Below are 21751 nucleotides of genomic sequence, written 5' to 3' on the forward strand. Positions count from 1 at the left end.
TAATGTGCCGCGGCACAGTGGTTGGGAATCACTGGTGTAGTGGTTAGCACTGTTGCCTCACAGCAAGAATATTTTTGGTTTGAGCCCAGTGGCCGATGGGGGCCTTTCTGTGTGGAGTTTGCATGTTCTCCCTGTGTTTCCTCCGGGTGCTCCGGTTTCCCCCACAGTCCAAAGACATGCAGGTTAGGCTAATTAGTGGCTCTAAATTGACTGTAGGTGTGAATTTCTCTAAGTGTCAGCCCTGCGATGACCTGGCGACTTGTCCAGGGTGTACCCTGCCTCTTGCCCATAGTCAGCTGGGATAGGCTTCAGCTTGCCCACGACCCTGCGCAGGATAAGCAGTTATGGATAATGGATGGATGGAATGAAATCGCCACAGGGACAAAATTATCCATACAGCATCTAAAATGTACATACACCCATAATTCAGTGGTGCTAAAAGTTCCAAAATGTCTTACCTTGCTAAGACCAAGGCCTCTTAACTTCCTGGTAGGGCTCATGATTGTGTACAGCTGGTAGCTTCTCTGTGCTGACATAGAGTTTGTTTGACAGCATCGTTGGTTTGACCAACACACAGTACAATGGGAAAGTCCAAGGAGCTCAGGGTAGATGTGTGAGAAAGAGGATCATGGATTTACTCAACTCAGGAATGTTGCTTAGAGACATTTCTGAATGATTGCAGATTCCAAGATGATCAGTTTAAACAATTGTATGGAAGCACAAGTTATTCAAAGGTGGACTTTGCCACTTTGCTGAAGAAAAACCCAAACTGTCACCATCAACTGAGAGGAAATTGGTTCAGATGCTCAGGAACCACCAAGGCACAGGTCAGCCATGAACTAGAAGCTGCTGCTGCAACACTGTCTCCAGTCAAGCGAGTTTTAAATCCCCATTGACTGAGAGGCTGCCATTCAGGAAAGAAGCCCCAGCTCCAAAATCGACACATTCAGGCTTGACTAATGTTTGTAGCTGCCCACATAGACAAAAAAAAAGTCTTCTGGAGAAAAGTGTTATGACCAGATGAAACAAAGATTGAGTTGTTTGGCCACAGTGGCCAGAGATGCTCAAAATAAATGAAAACTTGTGCACCAAATTCTTGAGTTTTTCTTGCACAATTCATCATTCCAGCTCACAGGCGTTTTCAAGTGTCCCTCTTTTATGGATGTATTATATTGTGATTCTTTTTTTCCCCTTTCGGTTTCTCTCAGTCCACAGGCCCCCCCTCCTCCTGAGCAATCATGGGAGGAGAAGCCATCTAGTGTGAGTCACCTCAGGGCTGAGGACTTCAGGGAGGCTCTCAAGAAGAAGAAGCATGCCCTGGTCATGTTCTACGCTCCCTGTGAGTTGTCTGCTTTCCTGAAGTCTTGATACTGTGGTTCTAGAATGAGCTTAATGTCTAGAATTAAAACCCCATGGAAGCATCGATTAAAATAGGGTAGATAAATTTTCAGAAGCTTTTTTTGGTTATATTTCTTGAAATTATCTTTACACCCTGACAGCAGTGAATAAATCAAATGCTCTGACAACGAAAAGGAAAAAATCCATCATCTCTGGCAGTCGCAGAACTCTAAAAAGCTCATCCGATTATTTTATTTGGTCTGAATGAAATGAGGGCGGCACGGTGGTGTAGTGGTTAGTGCTGTCGCCTCACAGCAAGAAGGTCCGGGTTCGAGCCCCGTGGCCGGCGAGGGCCTTTCTGTGTGGAGTTTGCATGTTCTCCCCGTGTCCGCGTGAGTTTCCTCCGGGTGCTCCGGTTTCCCCCACAGTCCAAAGACATGCAGGTTAGGTTAACTGGTGACTCTAATGCCGCTTTTCCACTACAAACGCGGCTGAGCCGTGCCGTGCTGAGTTGGGCTGTGTCGAGCTGAGTGGGGCTATTGGAGTTGCATTTCGACTACAACGGCGCTGAACCGTGCTGGCTGTAAGTGGGTGGACACATTGGGTGGAGTTAGCGAAAGTGGGTGGACGTCACGTGATGTCGTTAAGCGGCGCAAACAGTGACATCAGTGACCTTTTAAGCGGTAGTCTCACGACCCGGATAGTAAACAATAAACATGGAGGACATGGAGTCGTTAGTGTTGCTGGTCTTGGTTCTGTGGCTTGTTGTCACTGACAACGCCAACAGATACTGGCAAGAGCGTATAGATGAGGCGAGGCGCATAAGGCTTCAGAAATTCTCGTAATTCGTAATTATTCTTCTTCCAGGTTTACGGTGTTTACAGATCCCAGCGTGCTCGCGGGGCGTGTGTGGGCATGTGAGGACACTCCTCCTCACCAATCAGTGCACAGGGGAGTGTCTGCTCACGCCCCCAGCCTCACTCGGCTCGGTTTGGCTTGCTTCAGCCCCACTCCAAAACCGTGCGAGTTTTGGGTGCTAAGCAGGGCTGAAGCGAGCTGAGTCGTGCTGTTCTGAGGTAGTCGAAACGCGAGCCGTGTCGGGCTGAAGTGAGCTGAAAAAGGGTAGTGGAAAAGGGCTATAAATTGACCGTAGGTGTGAATGTGAGTGTGAATGGTTGTCTGTGTCTATGGCCAAGTTTACATTAGACCGTATCTGTCTCGTTTTCTTCGCGGATGCACTGTCCGTTTACATTAAACCGCCTGGAAACGCCGGGAAACGGGAATTCGCCAGGGTCCACGTATTCAATCTAGATCGTGTCTGGTCCGGTGCTGTGTAAACATTGAGAATACGCGGATACGCTGTGCTGAGCTCTAGCTGGTGTCGTCATTGGACAACGTCACTGTGACATCCACCTTCCTGATTCACTGGCGTTGGTCATGTGACGCGACTGCTGAAAAACGGCGCGGACTTCCGCCTTGTATCACCTTTCATTAAAGAGTATAAAAGTATGAAAATACTGCAAATACTGATGCAAATACTGCCCATTGTGTAGTTATGATTGTCTTTAGGCTTGCCATCCTTCCACTTGCAAGTGGTAAGTGATATGCACTGGGATCACACACACAGCGGCTCAGTCCCGAATCATTGCTCGTGCGCTATACTCGCGCGCTCTGTGAGCTGCGCAGGGCCGGAGTGCGCACCTTCCAGAGGGCACTCGCTGTTCAGGGCGGAGTGATTTGGAGCGCAGGATGCCTGCGTAGCCGAGCGTATCCGTGTATTGGTGTTGCTGTGTGCACGCTAATTGTTTTAAAAACGTTAATCTGATGATCCGCTGATACGGTCTAATGTAAACCCCACCTATGTGTCAGCCCTGTGATGACCCGGCGACTTGTCCAGGGTGTACCCCGCCTTTCGCCCGTAGTCAGCTGGGATAGGCTCCAGCTTGCCTGCGACCCTGTAGAACAGGATAAAGCGGCTACAGATAATGAGATGAGATGAATGAAATGATTGGATGGCCTACCTGCATGTCTACCTGCGTGCGCTCTCTCTGTGAACTCATTGCACGTGACTGGAGTGTTCCACAAGGCTAGGCGGACATATCGCTAAAGCTAGCGAGCTCGTCGACAGCTATGAGTGCTAACACCAACCATGTTCGTTGTTTACATTCTTTGTGACAATGTTAGGTGTTTTCTTACATGTGAATGAGGTATGAGCTGGTTGGATATGACAACAATGCACTATTTCTAGTATCATTACATCAGGAATTGTTAAATATTTATGAACTACAGAAATTCACTACAGCAGCAGTTTCACAGGCTGCTTTTACAAAAGGTGTTTTCAGCTTCCTTTGATAGAGGCTTCAAACATCTAACTGAGAGCTTTCATTTTTCTCTACAAAAACAGCACTTTCTTTTCCATGTCCCAGATTTGTGTAATATTTTGTGTAACATCAGTCTATTAAGGGATTAAGTTGTTTCGTAAAAGGCGAAAATTTGAATGCCCTCAGACGATTAGTTAATTCTTATACAAAAGACCCTCTATTGAATTAAACTCTTCTCTTCCCCTAACTCCGCATTTATTTTACAATAGCCCAGGATAATTGTGCTTATCTATTAAAGACTGTGTTCTCTCTCTTTTTCACTGACGTCATTATAGTGACATGGCTGCTCTAACTTCCATCAGAGTTTCTAGGGACAATTACAGTAATGGTTTCCTGTTGCGGGCGGCACGGTGGTGTAGTGGTTAGCGCTGTCGCCTCACAGCAAGAAGGTCCGGGTTCGAGCCCCGTGGCCGGCGAGGGCCTTTCTGTGTGGAGTTTGCATGTTCTCCCCGTGTCCGCGTGGGTTTCCTCCGGGTGCTCCGGTTTCCCCCACAGTCCAAAGACATGCAGGTTAGGTTAACTGGTGGCTCTAATGGGGCTTTTCCACTACCAACGCGGCTGAGTTGGGCTGAGCCGTGCCGTGCTGAGTTGGGCTGAGCCGTGCCGTGCTGAGTTGGGCTGAGTCGAGCTGAGTGGGGCTGTTGGAGTTGCATTTCGACTACAACCGCGCTGAACCGTGCTGGCTGGAAGTGGGTGGACACATTGGGTGGAGTTAGCGAAAGTGGGTGGACGTCACGTGATGTCGTTAGGCGGCGCAAACAGTGACATCAGTGACCTTTTAAGCGGTAGTCTCACGACCCGGATAGTAAACAATAAACATGGAGGACATGGAGTCGTTAGTGTTGCTGGTCTTGGTGCTGTGGCTTGTTGTCACCGACAACGCCAATGAGGCGAGGCACATAAGGCTTCGTAATTCTTCTTCTTCCGGGTTTACAGATCCCAGCGTGCTCGCGGGGCGTGTGTGGGCATGTGAGGACACTCCTCCTCACCAATCAGTGCACAGGGGAGCCCCACTCGGCTCAGTTGGGCTCACTTCAGCCCCACTCCAAAACCATGCGAGTTTTGGGTGCTGAGTAAGGCTGAAGTGAGCTCAGTCGTGCTGCTCTGAGGTAGTCGAAACGCGAGCCGTGTTGGGCTGAAGTGAGCTGAAAAAGGGTAGTGGAAAAGGCCTATTAATTGACCGTAGGTGTGAATGTGAGTGTGAATGGTTGTCTGTGTCTATGTGTCAGCCCTGTGATGACCTGGCGACTTGTCCAGGGTGTACCCCGCCTCTCTTCCATAGTCAACTGGGATAGGCTCCAGGTTGCCTGTGACCCTGTAGAACAGGATAAAGCGGCTAGAGATGATGAGATGAGATGGTTTCCTGTTGCCTTCTACTGAATCAAATAACCATTCACACACACCTTCACACCTACGGTCAATTTAGAGCCTCCAGTTAGCCTAACCTGCATGTCTTTGGACTGTGGAGAAACCGGAGCACCCGGAGGAAACCCACGCGGACATGGGGAGAACATGCAAACTCCGCACAGAAAAGCCCTCGCCGGCCACTGGGCTTGAACCCAGGACCTTCTTGCTGTGAAGTGACAGTGTTAACCACAATACACCGCTGTTCTATAAGCCCTATAATATTTTTATTTTAAGCATTTAACGTATTAGAAGTAAAGAGTGCACTGCAACTCCTTGGGGGACACCTTAAATAGTTTGTTATACCAAAAAGTTCATAATACTGTAATGGACCCGCTGGTCACACCACTCACTTACGTTCTATGCAAAATTTTAGGTGCATTCTCCATCACAAATTTCTCCTTCTGAGTCACTGTCGCAGTTCATTGACTGAGTTAAAGGATCACGAATGGAGGCGATGATTATTATTTTTTTTTTTTGTCTGTTATGGAAATGATGGAGGTTACCAGTGTATCATTGTCACTGTTCACCCGCTGACTGACTATATTTAAATCTTCACCATTCTGTTCATTCGTATATTGCAAATCACCAGTGATGTCATTTACGTTGTACCACAGGGCTAGATGGGGGGTATTAAAAACATGACCAGTGCGTTTTAACTAGGTGTTAAGTTTAGTGGTATCGCCAGTCATTTTATCGATCCTTTAATCACCGTTCTCGATAATTGTTAGTGATCCACACCGAAGCTAGGTTAGTTAAGCCTTTGTTTTATGGCATTAACATGTATTAACTTGATTGTGGACTTGATTTACTTATTGTTTGTCTCTGGTGGGAAGAGGAGCACATGGCTCAGTGTGTGATGTAAGCAGGCGAATAAAGGATATAATTGTAGGAAGAGTTTATTTACAAACAGTTCAAAAACGTAAGACAAAGGCAGGGTTGTGAAACGGGTAATGGTCACGTGAGGCACAAACAGAATGGCAGAAGCAAAGATGAAAGGCAGACTCCAAATACACAAAACAAAGTCAAAACCAGAAAGTCAATACAGATACAAGGCTCGGTAATGTGAGTCAGTTGGTACAGCGCATATACTTCGCAAAATCTGTGTGTTTCGAGACTCCTTATAATAAGCATGCGCTGTGATTGAGCTCTAATCCGGAACAGGGGCATAGTAATTGGTCCTAATGGCGCTCTGCATTTCAAGTGCAGAGCGCCATTAGGACGTGACGCAGTGAGTGAGTGAGTGACACAGTGAGTGATTTGATTGATTTGATTTATTTATTTTAAAGACTCCAACTCACTGTTACTAAAGGTGGGGTATACAAATTGGTTCATTATATGCAAAAGTTAGTCTTAAAAGGGTTCGTTATTCTGTCCCTCGTTCTATTTATTTATCTCTTTCTAGATCTAATGTAACTCTTGTAAAAAATATATTTTCTAAATCTTTTTTTGCTAAACGACTTCCGTCACTTGATGAACAGGGGTAAATTCATGTCATTTATGTCATAGGTTATTTTCATGTACATTTTAAATTACCAGGCAAATTTCGAATTGAACATATGTTCTAAACGTTATCTTACAACCTGCATAGTTCAAACATGTTCCCAGTAGGACAGCATTTGAAATTCAGCCACAGAAACTATGTGTGCCTGTTGAAAATTTAATGCATTTTCATTATATTACATTCACTGTAGTGGACATTTATAGTGAATAGAAAGCCATTTGTGGTTCATCCTAACTGTGTTGCACAGAGCTGAAATAACAGAAAAATTGTGTGTTCTTGTGTTCTGACAAGTTTAAGCTGGCAGATTATTACCCAGGTAACACTAAGAAACAGTGCAGCTAAAAACTAAGGCAAAGCTAAAGCGGAGAAGTTTGATACAGTTGTGATGTTGGCTTATCAATATCGTCTTGGCTTAGTAAGGTGACACATGATTAGCTCATTTATATTAAAAAACGTTCAAGTATTAAGTTTGAATGTAATTTTAAAGGACGCCCTAAACTTTACAGTGGTGCTTGAAAGTTTGTGAACCCTTTAGAATTCTCTATATTTCTTCATAAATATGACCTAAAACATCATCAGATTTTCACACAAGTCCTAAAAGTAGATAAAGAGAACCCAGTTAAACAAATGAGACAAAAATATTATACTTGGTCATTTATTTATTGAGGAAAATGATCCAATATTACATATCTGTGAGTGGCAAAAGTATGTGAACCTCTAGGATTAGCAGTTAATTTGAAGGTGAAATTAGAGTCAGGTGTTTTCAATCAATGGGATGACAATCCGGTGTGAGTGGGCACCCTGTTTTATTTAAAGAACAGGGATCTATCAAAGTCTGATCTTCACAACACATGTTTGTGGAAGTGTATCATGGCACAAACAAAGGAGATTTCTGAGGACCTCAGAAAAAGCGTTGTTGATGCTCATCAGGCTGGAAAAGGTTACAAAACCATCTCTAAAGAGTTTGGACTCCACCAATCCACAGTCAGACAGATTGTGTACAAATGGAGGAAATTTAAGACCATTGTTACCCTCCCCAGGAGTGGTTGACCAACAAAGATCACTCCAAGAGCAAGCCATGTAATAGTCGGCGAGGTCACAAAGGACCCCAGGGTAACTTCTAAGCAACTGAAGGCCTCTCTCACATTTGGCTAATGTTAATGTTCATGAGTCCACCATCAGGAGAACACCGAACAACAATGGTGTGCATGGCAGGGTTGCAAGGAGAAAGCCACTGCTCTCCAAAAAGAATATTGCTGCTCATCTGCAGTTTGCTAAAGATCACGTGGACAAGCCAGAAGGCTATTGGAAAAATGTTTTGTGGATGGATGAGACCAAAATAGAACTTTTTGGTTTAAATGAGAAGCGTTATGTTTGGAGAAAGGAAAACACTGCATTCCAGCTTAAGAACCTTATCCCATCTGTGAAACATGGTGGTGGTAGTATCATGGTTTGGGCCTGTTTTGCTGCATCTGGGCCAGGACGGCTTGCCATCATTGATGGAACAATGAATTCTGAATTATACCAGCGAATTCTAAAGGAAAATGTCACAACATCTGTCCATGAACTGAATCTCAAGTGAAGGTGGGTCATGCAGCAAGACAACGACCCTAAGCACACAAGTCATTCTACCAAAGAATGGTTAAAGAAGAATAAAGTTAATGTTTTGGAATGGCCAAGTCAAAGTCCTGACCTTAATCCAATCGAAATGTTGTGGAAGGACCTGAAGTGAGCAGTTCATGTGAGGAAACCCACCAACATCCCAGAGTTGAAGCTGTTCTGTATGGAGGAATGGGCTAAAATTCCTCCAAGCCGGTGTGCAGGACTGATCAACAGTTACCGGAAACGTTTAGTTGCAGTTATTGCTACACAAGGGGGTCACACCAGATACTGAAAGCAAAGGTACACATACTTTTGCCACTCACAGATATGTAATATTGGATAATTTTCCTCAATAAATAAATGGCCAAGTGTAATATTTTTGTCTCATTTGTTTAACTGGGTTCTCTTTATCTATTTTTAGGACTTGTGTGAAAATCTGATGTTGTTTTAGGTCATATTTATGCAGAAATATAGAAAATTCGAAAGGGTTCACAAACTTTCAAGCACCACTGTACGTTATGTATAAGTCAGTAACCTTGGTTACTGTTTGGTAGTGTTAATTTTAATTTAATAAAATACATCTAAGAACAGGGCGGCACAGTGGTGTAGTGGTTAGCGCTGTCGCCTCACAGCAAGAACGTCCAGGTTCGAGCCCCGTGGCTGACGAGGGCCTTTCTGTGTGGAGTTTGCATGTTCTCCCCGTGTCCGCGTGGGTTTCCTCCGGGTGCTCCGGTTTCCCCCACAGTCCAAAGACATGCAGGTTAGGTTAACTGGTGACTCTAAATTGACTGTAGGTGTGAATGTGAGTGTGAATGGTTGTCTGTGTCTATGTGTCAGCCCTGTGATGACCTGGTGACTTGTCCAGGGTGTACCCCGCCTTTCGCCCATAGTCAGCTGGGATAGGCTCCAGCTTGCCTGCGACCCTGTAGAACAGGATAAAGCGGCTACAGATAATGAGATGAGATGAGACAGCTAAGAACAGATTATTTATTTCATCGTTAGTCCTTATTTCATTATATTTACCTAAAACATGGTGAAAGTACATGAACTGTTAATCTTAAGCCCTTAATGAACATCTTGTCTCAGCATTAGCAACATATTATTTTTTTATATTTAAAGTTAATGACTCAGTAGTACAAATTATTATGGTTAAGTGCAGCTCTCCAGATTCTTGTTTGGAGTGTGTGAGGGATGTGGAGGGAAATACGGGTCAAATAGACCTGACACAAATCATAAGGTTTGAAATTTTCTCTGCTTCTAGCATAATAGCTGCATGAGTTGATAGGAGGGTCAGCAAATTTATGCACCATTATTCTAATGCCTGCTGTGCTTCTGAAATTAGGAGCCATGTTGTGCACACAAGCCGGTCTTTGTCTGGAACTCCCAGCATCATTACTTTAACATCGGGTGCAATTTAAGTGCACTGGTTTGTGAAACTGGACTCCTTCACTGTAATGACTTTCATTTGAAAACCAAGATTACAGCAGTAGCTAATGCCATTTATACCACAGCGCTGTTGAATCTGTTTGGTCAGAAGGTGTTGATTAATTTTCTGGAACAGCGGTTCTGACAGTAGTGCTGGTTTCAAGGCAAATCACAAGTTTTTATCAATGAGCTCATTCTAATATAATATCATTTCTATAGTAACAGCTGAAATGCAGGGACTTGTATGGCAGATGGCATATAAACTGATAAATTAAAAAAAAGTTTTGCTGTTTAACAAAAATGTGTCATCCTAGTTATAGTGGAGGTTTCTAGAAGGTGTCTCTGGTGTCAGCACTTTGTAACAGTCAGCTTGATGCTGTTAAAGTTTTCTTAAAAAGAGAGAGAGGGGAAAAAACCTTACGTTCTTTAAAGCGCAGCTGTAGCTTGCTGATTCTAGATTCAGGAATGCGTGTTTATAGCTTCTATTGTGCATGCATTGAAGGTAGCCATATAATAGGTTTTCCTACAACGCAGTAGTGCCTCGGTTTTAGTGCTGGAATCAGACGAGCCCCTTCCTATGGGATTTGAGGACCCATCGTCATATGGTCGTCCTGTAGGCTGACCAGCACTAGCATCGATGGCTAGATTCCTGTCCACTCCCGGGACTGGAAGTATAGGAACTGTAGTTGTTGAACCTTCCATAGCTTCCAACCTTCCACAGGGGGCAAGGATCTCTGGAGGAATAGTACCTTTCTGGATGGCCTTGCTCCACCTGGCGTCCCAGTCTGGTCTCCCCATATCCAGCATCATGTGATGCGCAAAGCACAGCCAATGTTCCAGCAAGTGACCGCACCATCTAGCCTCTCACATGACGAAGACCGTCCGCAGTGGCTTTTAGCGCCACCCCTAGTGTCACAGAATTGCAGCAGAGACAACCCCGATTAAAAATAAAAAATAAGAAAAAATCCCAACACTCAGTTGGATAGTGGTGGTGTGTGGAGTCGCGACCCCATCACCTTACCTTTTTCGCATTGTAAAGTTACATAGCTGCTGTAATGTACCTTATAACAGGAAGTAGTAGAGGTTCCACAACATTAAATGTAATTATAGCTCTGAAGTGGCACAACAGAAAAGCATTCACCCTCTCATCCTGAGATCGCAAGTTCATATCCCAACAATGCCACATCTGTCTGTGGCCAGGGGTCCAAGAAAGCAAGATTTTGGTTGGGTGGCTACTCTTAATCAATCACAGTGACACTAGCAACAATGGGGAAGCCATGGCCTCATAGTTAGAGAAGCAGCTTTGGGACCAAAAGGTTGCTGGTTTGATTCCCTGGACTAGCAGGAATGGCTGAAGTGCCCTTGAGCAAGGCACCTAACCCCCAGCTGCTCCCCAAGCTGCTCTGGTTTGTTGTACGTAGCTCTGCATAAGAGCGTCTGCTAATGTAATATAAGCGACACATTTAGCGTGTGAGAGTTTATGCATGCGGGGGGGCTTCCCTCCGAGTGTGTTACAGGATAAGCATCAGTTTGAAAAGATGCAGTTGGTTGGCTTCACATGTCTTGAAGGCATTACATGATAGCCTTCATCCTTCAGACCTAACTGCTGTGGGAATTGGCCAAGACTAAACTAGGGAGAATGTTGGGGAGGGGGGAGGAATCATAAAAAAAACATTTTAATGTGAAAAATGTAATGAAATTCCATCACATAACTGGTTGCACAGAATGACATGTTCATTAATCAATTAAACTGTAAGCATTGCTAAATTACTGTGGTTTGAAAGGAGCAAAACACTTCAGGGCATGCGGTTACAGAAAAATAAGCAACTTTGGGGTCGTAATGGCATCACATCACCCTGTCTTTGATTATTTTCCTATAAAAGAAGAAGCCATTATGTTTGTAATAACACATCCTGTTTTGTTTATTGCCTGCATAAGGCATTGTACGAAAACTAATGCTGAAATATTTTAAGCTCTTTCATGTGAAGGTGAACGGTTTTGGTTTTGTGAAGTAGTTCAGATATAAACGATCATAACTGTAGTAAGTGCTAGTAAACCAGCGTAAAGGCTAATTTGAGTTTTTTTTGGTTTTTTTTTTTTGCGGATACTGCTGATCTCTTGAAAAGCCGAGTTGTCCTTGGGGTTTTATGTTCTGTACTTCATCACTGTTCTTCTGTGGATGCACTCTTGGCTATTTATGATCTTTGCTTTGATAGGAAGCATCACAGCATTTTTCTCTCTCCCCACTTCAATAGGCTAAGATGAACTGATGACGTGCTTTGCTTTGCAGGGTGCCCGCACTGTAAGAATGCCGTCCCCCACTTCATGACAGCTGCTGAGAAATTCAAAGAGGACCGCAAGGTGAGACGCAACCTCATGAAAGAGAATTTTCCACTCGCTCCCTTTGTATCAGTCCTCCTTTCTGTCCCTACTTTTTTTTTTTGTCAGGTGCCATCAGCCATGCTCCATATTTAATCACTCGGAGTTTGCCAGAACGTTTTCAAGGTCTTATGTCTTAATCCCTGAACTTTACATTCTCAAGCTGTCTTTTAGCTCTCAGTTTCTCAGTGTGATAGCTGGGGGGGGGGTCCTGAGGTGCCTGTGACACCGCCCCCTTTGTCGGACCATACATTTTTTCAGTAGAAGAAGAAACCTTTATTTGTCACATGCACACTTCAAGCACGGTGAAATTCATCCTCTGCATTTAACCCATCTGAAGCAGTGAACACACGCGCACACACTCAGAGCAGTGGGCAGCCACACTATAGCACCCGGGGAGCAGTCAGGGGTTAGGTACCTTGCTCAAGGGCACTTCAGCCCAAGGCCGCCCCACGTCAACCTAACTGCATGTCTTTGGACTGTGGGGGAAACCAGAGCACCCGGAGGAAACCCACACAGACACGGGGAGAACATGCAAACTCCACACAGAAAGGCCCTCGCCGGCCACTGGGTTCGAACCCGGAACCTTCTTGCTGTGAGGCGACCGTGCTAACCACTACACCACCGTGCCGCCCTAAGAATATTAGAAAAGCGCCCACTGTAATTTTTCTACCTTTTTTTTTTTTTTTAAACTAGATTGTCACCTCAGCCTCATTAGGGTTTCTATAACCTTGTATGGACTTCCTGTGGTTTGGGCGCGAAAACCCAGTTCTGCGCAAGCGCAACACGATCGCACTAGAAAGCATGGTCAAGCTGCCAGCGTAGCTGCAGTCTTTTTAGTTGCGAATTACGAGCATTTCCTCTTGTGTTAATAATTCGCCATGTCAAAACAAGCGAAACTTTCCTCCTTCTTTCGATGTGAAAAGAGGTAAGCAATTTATTATATATATTTTTTCCATCAAAGTTGCATTTTGTGGCTTCGAAGCCAAGTTTTAGTGCCGTTTCTAGAACACATCGTCAAGAAAACGTGGAAGAAACGACAATAATGGAAGAGCCGGTTTCTAAGCTACCTAAAACTAGCAATGGTAATTATTTTTTGTTACATATTTTTCATAGTCGGGACTGGCGATGATGAACATGCACTATGGCAGAGCGATTGACAGTGACGAGATCGTTGACATCTTTGCCATTCGTCATCCACGACGCCTTTTACTTAGAAACATTTTGGCCGATGAGCAGTAAGACAACAAGAATAGAGAGATCTGCATCGGTTGACTAGGGTAAGATGTCGAGTTGCTATCCATACACTGCCGGATAAAGCTGATTTGGCCTAATCATTGTCCGACATCTCAACAGCTCACAACATGAGATGAAAGAATGACGCAAAGACCGCGTTATTTTCTCAAATGTATTCAGTGTATTTTTTTCCATTTACAAACCTGCGGGTATGTACTCAGGCTGCCAGTCAGTGTGTGGACCCCCCCCACGCCCCTGGATAGAATCAGTGACATGTGCAGTGTATGTGGAAAGGCATCTGCTTTCCATGTGTTTTATCTTTAAACATTTCTGGCACAGTGCTGGTGTTCTAACTTCTAAACTCCCTCCTGAGTTCTTTAATTCCACATGAAGCCATTTTCTGTTCCTCATTCTTTCTCTTTGCACCGTCCAACACTTTAATACTCTCTAACTGTCGTCATGCTCAGTCCAAATAGCTGACTCGCTTCAGAAATACCCCAGAGGACAATTCGTGACTTTCTAACTGCAAACATTCAGAATTATCCTCCAAACCAAGATGTTAAATTATTCCTAGCAAATGGCTGAAATGCATCATGCATGATGTCAGCCATCTTTCAGTTTCTTCTGACTGCTCTTAAATCTGAACTTGCACACAATCATTATTCGAATGAGTCGCATTTGGAACGTCGCTTTGCCAAAGGAGCTGGCTGCTTGCACTCTGAGTTCCCGTTAACGCCCTGACTGTCCTCACTCATATTGTGAGTCTTGTAAGAAGCAGTGTTTATGTGGAGGTCTGTGACGCTGTACAGGAAATGTATAGAAAAAGCTCCATCTGCTGGCGCTCTGGTGAGTCGGAATTGAAAACGGTCAGCCGATTAATGTGAAAAAGTGCCAAGAATATTTCTTTATCAATAGAGCTGGATTCTGTCATGGAGCACCAGAAGGATTCTTGATCATACAGGAGCAGGATTTAATTAAATAGCCAGAATAATGGCTGAATTGGGTTTTTAAAAACATTCCTTCCTGCTTTGTTTCCTACCGTCTCGTCTTGTTTTTTCCCCCCAGAGTTCATCCTTTATCCTTCAGCGCTGCTTGTGCATTAGCATGTGTAGCAAGTGTGCAGATAACAGCCAAGTGCCTGACTTTCCATTCTCCTGATTTATAATGCAGCATCTCGGTATACTCTGATGGGACATTGTGTTGTTTATAGCAAGCAAACATGTGGAAGTGGCCCAGTTAAACACGGGCTCCTACAGTGGGAAGAAACGTTGGATTTATTGAGTAAATGTTCATTTGTTCCATGATTTTCATTCACTGATTGAACTGAATATGAGCAAACACAAAGAGGTCTGAGGTTTGCTTATTTCAAAGGCTCTTTGTTGCAGTAGTAATGAGCTTGCTGTATATGAAGCCACATCAGGCTGTTTAATTAGCCGTATACTATGGCTCTTGTTTTTCTTAAAGCTGATCATTAGTGCCTGATGTGGATAACAAGATCCTTCATTAATGATTTTTCTAACCGGGGCCACCTGATGAAACCACTGCCTGTACATGATGAGTTTACGATTAGAGAACAATTCTCCTGCTGCTCTTCTCCACACTGTCCTCAAGCAAGTGTATGGGAATCGATAGCAGAATTGGCTGACAATCCATGAAAGCAATTCCTCGGCACTCTGCTTCGTCTTATCAGACTGTGGAACTCTGATAGATATCCTCATGTTATCTCAAAGGCCACACATTAACAACAAATTGAGATCATTATTTAGCAGTGTGTCCTGAACTGCTTTAATTAGCCTGATTGTTCTTGATCCTCCAACTCCTTTTAAATGTTCTGCTGAATGTCTCAAGGATATATAGGCTTTCATCAGTTAGGTAAACTTCTACAATACTGAATCCATGGCTGAGTGCATCATATGGCCATTTATTACTTTTATCAAAGTAAGAAACGGGATGTTCTTGACTATCCCAGGATTTTCACATCAGGATCCACCCGTTTTGTGCTTGCGTACGTAAAAATACCCTTCTTTTTTTTTCTCTTTTTTTTTTTTAATTCGTATTCTTGCTGTGCATTTATTTTCTGAATGTGGATGCACACATTGTAATTTCAGGAGACTGATTCACATTATTAAGTCACGTTCAGATCTGCTTGCTATAAATATATGAAAATTTAATAACTTGGCCCCAGGCTTTGCCTTTGTGTGCTTCCTGACTAAGTTAAAAATTTCACACGCTTAGAAGAATAAAATGGACTCCTGTTGCTTTCAATGCAGAAGACAAAAGGCAAAATATTGTTTAAGTGGCATTTGTATATTTACTGGACATACTGTACACATACTGTGTTCCAGTATTTTACCAATGGGTGGTGGTTTGCTTGTTTTTTTTGTAGTAATCTTTTTTCTTATTAATATTATGATGCTCTCACATGGCACAAGAGAGGGTGAATTCTAACATGTCTGAAGCTACATCCACACGACAACGGCAACGAGATGTTATTTAAAAAAATATCGCGTCCACATGGGCAACGATCAGTAAAATATCAGGTCCATATGGCAACGCAACGCTTGCTGAAAACGATGCAATACACATGCCACACCTCTAGGGGCGCTGTAAGACGGTCCCTTCGGAGACACCAGAACAATAGAAGGAGGAAGGACGCATGCGCATAAACTATTATGCGCGAGACTTCATATTAGCCACAAAGTCAGAAAAATCTGTTCGTAAAATTACGTTATAATGACCAAATACAATGAAAAGTATTTTTCCAGTCTCACCTGTGAAAGGTAATCCCATGTGATCTCGTTTGGACGGCAAACCTGTTGGTACAGTTAAACGCAGCACATGAATGAGGCATCTTTATTCTCCGCTTTCACCCATCCCATATGGCAGCGAGGATGACGTATGATTCTACGTGGAAGGCGGCATCTTTAATGGTCCGGAATAAATTGAATGCTACACGTTGATGGATTAATTTGTTCTTCTACGCCCTTTTTGAGGAATGTATTGTAGGACTTAAACCAACATCTGAAGAGGTGAGATCGCTCCTTTTTTTCCCTATTTTTGCTGGCGGGATTGACTCTGCCCTAAGGGCTATTCTCTCTCTCTCTCTCTCTCTCTCTCTCTCTCTCACTTTGCACCATTACACAATAAATATTCACAGTGAAAATATTTTGTAAGCGCGTTTCATGAACCAAGTTATAGGATTTGTTGACAACTCGCATCGAGTTCGTTACACTTCTACCCGGCGTGAAGCACTCACAGTCATGTGGTTGTGACGTCATTGTAAACAAATCCGTTCTACTCATCCAGACGACTTCACAACGGCAACGTTGCCAGATCTTTCCACTCTGGAACCCGTTCTCAAAAGATTGCATTTTGGGGCACCCAAAACGCCGGTGCCGTGTGGACGCCAGGCCGAAACGATAAACAATTGTATCGGATTCACCTGAATCCGTTGCCGTGTGGACAGGGCCTGAGACACATGAAGCCAGCCACCACATCTTTATGAACTGTTGCTGATCCTATAGACCATTTAAGCACATTAAGTGTTAACTTAGAAGTGCTAACTGCCCTCTTCTACCCACTTCATATATGATCTCACAGTTGGTTAGTCAGTACGTTTACATGCACATCCAAATCGAGCTGCTGTCGGTAATCGAGCAAAGGGTCCCAGCAGGGGTGCCAGAGAAATCCAATCCTACATGCACACAAGGAAATCGAGCTATTGTGTGAGGTACATTGTGCACCCGAGCCACAGGTGGCGCTACACGCCCCATCGTGTTGGTACACTTCCGGTTGTCATCATGAAGAAGAGCTATTCAAGAGTGTAAACAAAGTTATCAGTTCCGTGTTCACAAGAAATTTTACTGGTCTAAATCACTACAAATTGCTCTAATGACAGATTTGATGACATTTCCTGTACATTTTATTTATCTTTTTATTACATCCACCTGCCAAGGGACTACAGGCGGAAATTAGCATGTACCTCTATAACCTGGTACAGACATCTGTCCTTACCACAAGGATAATGTTTAATTTGTACACTGTCCCTTTTAAAAATAAAATAAACTCTAAACTCTAAGAAGTGTGTTTGTATGTACGAACAGAAGTGTTCCTAATAAAGTGGGCGGCTAAGGTGAAGTGTCATGCTGACCGAGGCTGTTTTTTTTTTTTTTCGACCGAGGCTGTTGTGTTTCCCGCTTGTGGTCTCGTCACTCGTCACTTCCGGAAGGGGCAGTGCTGAAGTAAGTAGCTCGACTACGTAGCTCGATAGGGTATACATGCACTAAGTAGCTCGGCTACAATCGCATAATCTAGGTCGTGTAGCTCGATTACAAGAAATCAAGTCCGGTTCAATTTCAGCCGAGCTAAGGTGTTTCCATGCCATTTAGAACTTTGATTTCAGTCGAGCAACGGCAGAAATTCGATTTTCTCTATGTGCATGTAAACGCACTGACTGTTGCTCTGATTGACAGGGCAGTGTGTAATGTCATCCCTATGGTGTGTAATGCCATCCCCGCCAGTTTTGCTTCTCGAGAATTGGAATCTCCCAAAGCGAGAGCAAACACCTTTCATCCCCCCACCCCAAGCCCTACCAATAACTATAACTGTGATTCTATCCACCCCATCTCTTAGCTAGACATGTATTGTTCAGTCAATGTAAATTCACTTATACCTCTAGATTTCACTGGACCAGTACTGATGCTATGAGTTTGACCATTATAAATGGTCATAAAAACACACTAGGTTCAAAAGTATGTGGACATCTAACCATCACAATCGCATGTGCTTGTTAAACATGAGTCTAATGAAACGGTCAGTGACAGCGTAGCTCACTCCAGCCCCATTTAGTCCAGAAGGAATGATCTAAAGTGGGCCACCTTGCACAATAAATGTTGCAAGCTATATATAGAAACCGTGAATTGGCCTAGTGGTTAGCGTGTCCTCCTGTCGACCGGGAGATTGCGAGTTCTACTCGCAGTCGGGTCATACCAAAGACCATCATAAAAATGGTATCTACTACTGTCTGGCAAGGCACGCTGCAATACAGATGCGAGTGGGGGAAGTCAAACTCTCACGGTTACCAGAGGACTAGCCCCCCACTGTAACCCTAGCTGTATAGACCCTTTTCAGTCACGTGACCTTCGTAAACGCGACCGCCATTTTGGACATGTAGTGGACTTCGGCTCGAATCAGTTTGAATGCGAGGAAGGCGACAAACGAGAAACATAAAAGAAAAAGGAGCGAGATGCAGAAAACACCTTCACTATCCAGCGACGTAGGGCATTTACAGGGCGAGCAGAGGGAGAGGTATTTGCAAAAATTGAGGTTAGCAGGCTTAGAGAACGACATTTACCTGCTTCCACCAGGATTGTTCACTGACGTACGGAAGTACATGAAGCCCTCGTCTTTACCTGACTTCGGCCCACATGATCTGTATACCTATGTCGTTAAAAATACATTGCCATACACATACACGCCAACGTCCGAGGTTCCGGAGTGCGCTTCGGCTTGCTCCAGGAGTGCTCCGGCCGAGGTTCTGGAGCGCGCTCCGGCTTGCTCCAGGAGTGCTCCGGCCGAGGTTCCGGAGCGCGCTCTGGCTTGCTCCGGAGCAAGCCGGAGTGTGCTGCTTAATTTGAGGGCAACCTCGGCCGGAGTGTGCTCCGGAACCTCGGCCGGAGCACTCCGGGAGCAAGCCGGCGCGCGCTGCTTAATTTGAGGGAGAGCAAGCCGGAGCGCGCTCCGGAACCTCGGACGTTGGCTCCGGCAGCTATTTATACTGGATCCGGTGTAAATAGCTGCCGGATCATAATTACAGTAAACTAGTAAATACAGTAAAGGAAAAACTTGAGACTGAAAGGTTTTAACAGTCATCCAAATGACTGAACGTAAACATTGCTACAGTAACATACCAGCTACTTGTTGACATTAGCTAGTCAACAATAGCTACTACAGAAGAACAAAGAGGTTACAATGGGTTATTTTAGCCTATTTGGTTACACACTCGCCGCCACAGAATGTTAACAGCAATGTAATGCCTTTTCTGGCTAATTTTATTCGTCTTACCTCCAACAAAGTGGTCACTACACAAGCGTTGGTATGCCGAGGGCTGCCAGTCTTTCCTGTTAATGGCCGCTATCCATCTTCTCCGTCGGGATCCGATAAAATGATAAACCTTGCCTTGTTTGTTGATGGTTACTACATCCAGGTGCACAACAATATAGTGGCATGATGGAAGTCTTGCTGAAAGTAAAAACTTTCTTTGCTGCCGTTCCTCAATGTTGGCTGTGGTAAACTACTGGTAGTACACGTCCAAAATGGCGGCCGCGTTTGTCGTGACGTCACGTGAAAAGGGTCCATAGGCGAGAGGCCGAGGGCTATCGAAATGGAGATCTGCGCTGCACCCATATGCCTTAAAGAGTTGGTTAGTACTGGGACAAGAGACTGCCTGGGAAGACCAGATTCTGGCGTGAGAGGGGGAGATATTTTATTTATATATATATATATATATATATATATATATATATATATATATATATATATATATATATTTTTTTTTTTTTCATTCTCTCTCTCTCTCTCTCTCTCTCTCTCTCTCACACACACACACACCCTAGGAATACCTCCCGATTTGCCAGAAAGAATCCAAAATGGCAAGGAATTGACCAATTTTTGTTGAACTGCTCATTTAAGGCTTAATTAGTCCATAACTTCATTAATAATTGTAATTACGCAAATCTGGATAGAAGTTATATACACCCTTGGTACTCCTACCTCCATGGCAGAAAGAATCAAAATCGGTGAAGAATTGAGAGAGAAGAAGCGATTTGTGTGGAAACTGCTCCTTAGGGCTTAATTACTCCATATCTTCATTATTAATTGCAATTATGCAAATTTGGGTAGAAGCTATATGCACCCCAGGCAGACCTACCTTTCTGCCAAAAAGAATTTCAAAAAAAATCAATCAGCGGTGAAGAATTGAGGGAGAGGAAACAATTTTTGTGAAATGTGGACAACGCTGGATGGACAGCGAACAGACAATGGACAACAGCCGGATGAGCTAATAAACATGACCTAATGGTTAGAGAAGCAGCTTTGGGACCAAAAGGTCACCGGTTCAATTCCCTGAACCAGCAGGAAGGGCTGAAGTGCCCTTGAGCAAGGCGCCTGTAACAGTTCCTGATGTGGGTGGAGCACAGAAGCATGGCAGGCGAGAGTTGATGTTTACACAGAAACACTTTATTGAGCTTTTCAGCTTCCTTCCTTCCTTTCCCTCACTCACTCACTCATTCACACATGCATTGTGGTCAGGGATAGAGCCCTTTTCTCTGCTCTCTCTCTCCTTTTATGCTCCATCCCTGTAACAAACACACACACACACACATATATTAATTGACAGCAGGTGGAATGACTTAGCCACTTACCTTCCTGACCCCGCCCTCCATTCACAGACTGCTGCTTGGCCACGCCCCCACCCCCACCCCCCGCCACATACCCCCACCGCCCGACTCAGGCCGGGGAGTCATCTGGCCTGAAGCTGACTCCCCCCCTGACGGGACAGGAAGTCCGCCACCACCATCTGTGCCCCCTGTCTGTGGATCACCTCGAACTTAAATCGCTGGAGGGTGAGATACCAACAGGTGATCCACGCATTGGCATCCTTCACGCAGTGGAGCCACTGGAGGGGCGCGTGGTCCAAACAGAGAGTGAAAGGGCGCCCCAGCAGGTAGTATCGGAGGGCGAGGACTGCCCACTTGATGGCAAGACACTCCTCAATTGTGCTGTACTTGCTTTCGCGCATCAACAGTTTCCACCTGATGTACAGCACGGGGTGCTGCTCGCCCTCCACCTCCTGGGACAAAACAGCCCCCAGCCCTCTGTCCGATGTATCAATCTGCAAAATAAAGGGGAGAGACAAGTCAGGGGAGTGTAAAAGTGGCCCCCCCACACAGTGTAGCTTTTACCTCAGAGAAGGCCTGTTGGCACTGGACCGGATCTGGAGCCCCCTTTTTAGTGAGATCGGTTAGCGGGCTGGTGATGTCCGAATAATTAAGTAGAAACCTATGATAATATCCAGCCGGTCCCAAGAACTGTCTCCCCTCCTTTTTGGTCTTGGGCCTTGGGCAGGCCGCAATCGCTGCAGTCTTGTTAATTTGGGGACGCACCTGCCCATGGCCCAAGTGGAACCCCAGATACCGTACTTCCACCTGCCCAATCGCACACTTTTTCAGGTTAGCTGTGAGGCCCGCTTGCCTCAGCAACTTTAGAACGGCCCTCAGGTGTTCCAAGTGCCACGGCCAATCATGACCGTAGATTATTATGTCATCTAAATAGGCGGCCGCGTAGGCAGCGTGAGGGCGGAGGACCCTGTCCATAAGCCGCTGGAACGTAGCGGGCACGCCAAATAACCCAAAAGGGAGCGTGACAAATTGGTGTAATCCAAACGGTGTGGAAAAGGCCATTTTCTCTCGGGATAGAGGAGTCA

At 44.7% G+C, this 21751-nt stretch overlaps 1 protein-coding gene across 1 annotated transcript in view; it reads left to right on the forward strand.

Annotated features, from left to right (window-relative positions):
- Window positions 1-21751, forward strand: part of pdia5 (protein disulfide isomerase family A, member 5) — a 138499-nt gene that overhangs the window by 109913 nt on the left and 6835 nt on the right. Inside the window, exons 14-15 of the mRNA XM_060929719.1 lie at window positions 1209-1339; window positions 11945-12015. Coding sequence (XP_060785702.1) covers window positions 1209-1339; window positions 11945-12015 — 202 coding nt within the window. The remainder of the gene's footprint in view (window positions 1-1208; window positions 1340-11944; window positions 12016-21751) is intronic.

The sequence above is a fragment of the Neoarius graeffei genome, chromosome 9 (assembly GCF_027579695.1).
Source record: "Neoarius graeffei isolate fNeoGra1 chromosome 9, fNeoGra1.pri, whole genome shotgun sequence".
NCBI classification, from domain to species: Eukaryota; Metazoa; Chordata; class Actinopteri; order Siluriformes; family Ariidae; genus Neoarius; species Neoarius graeffei.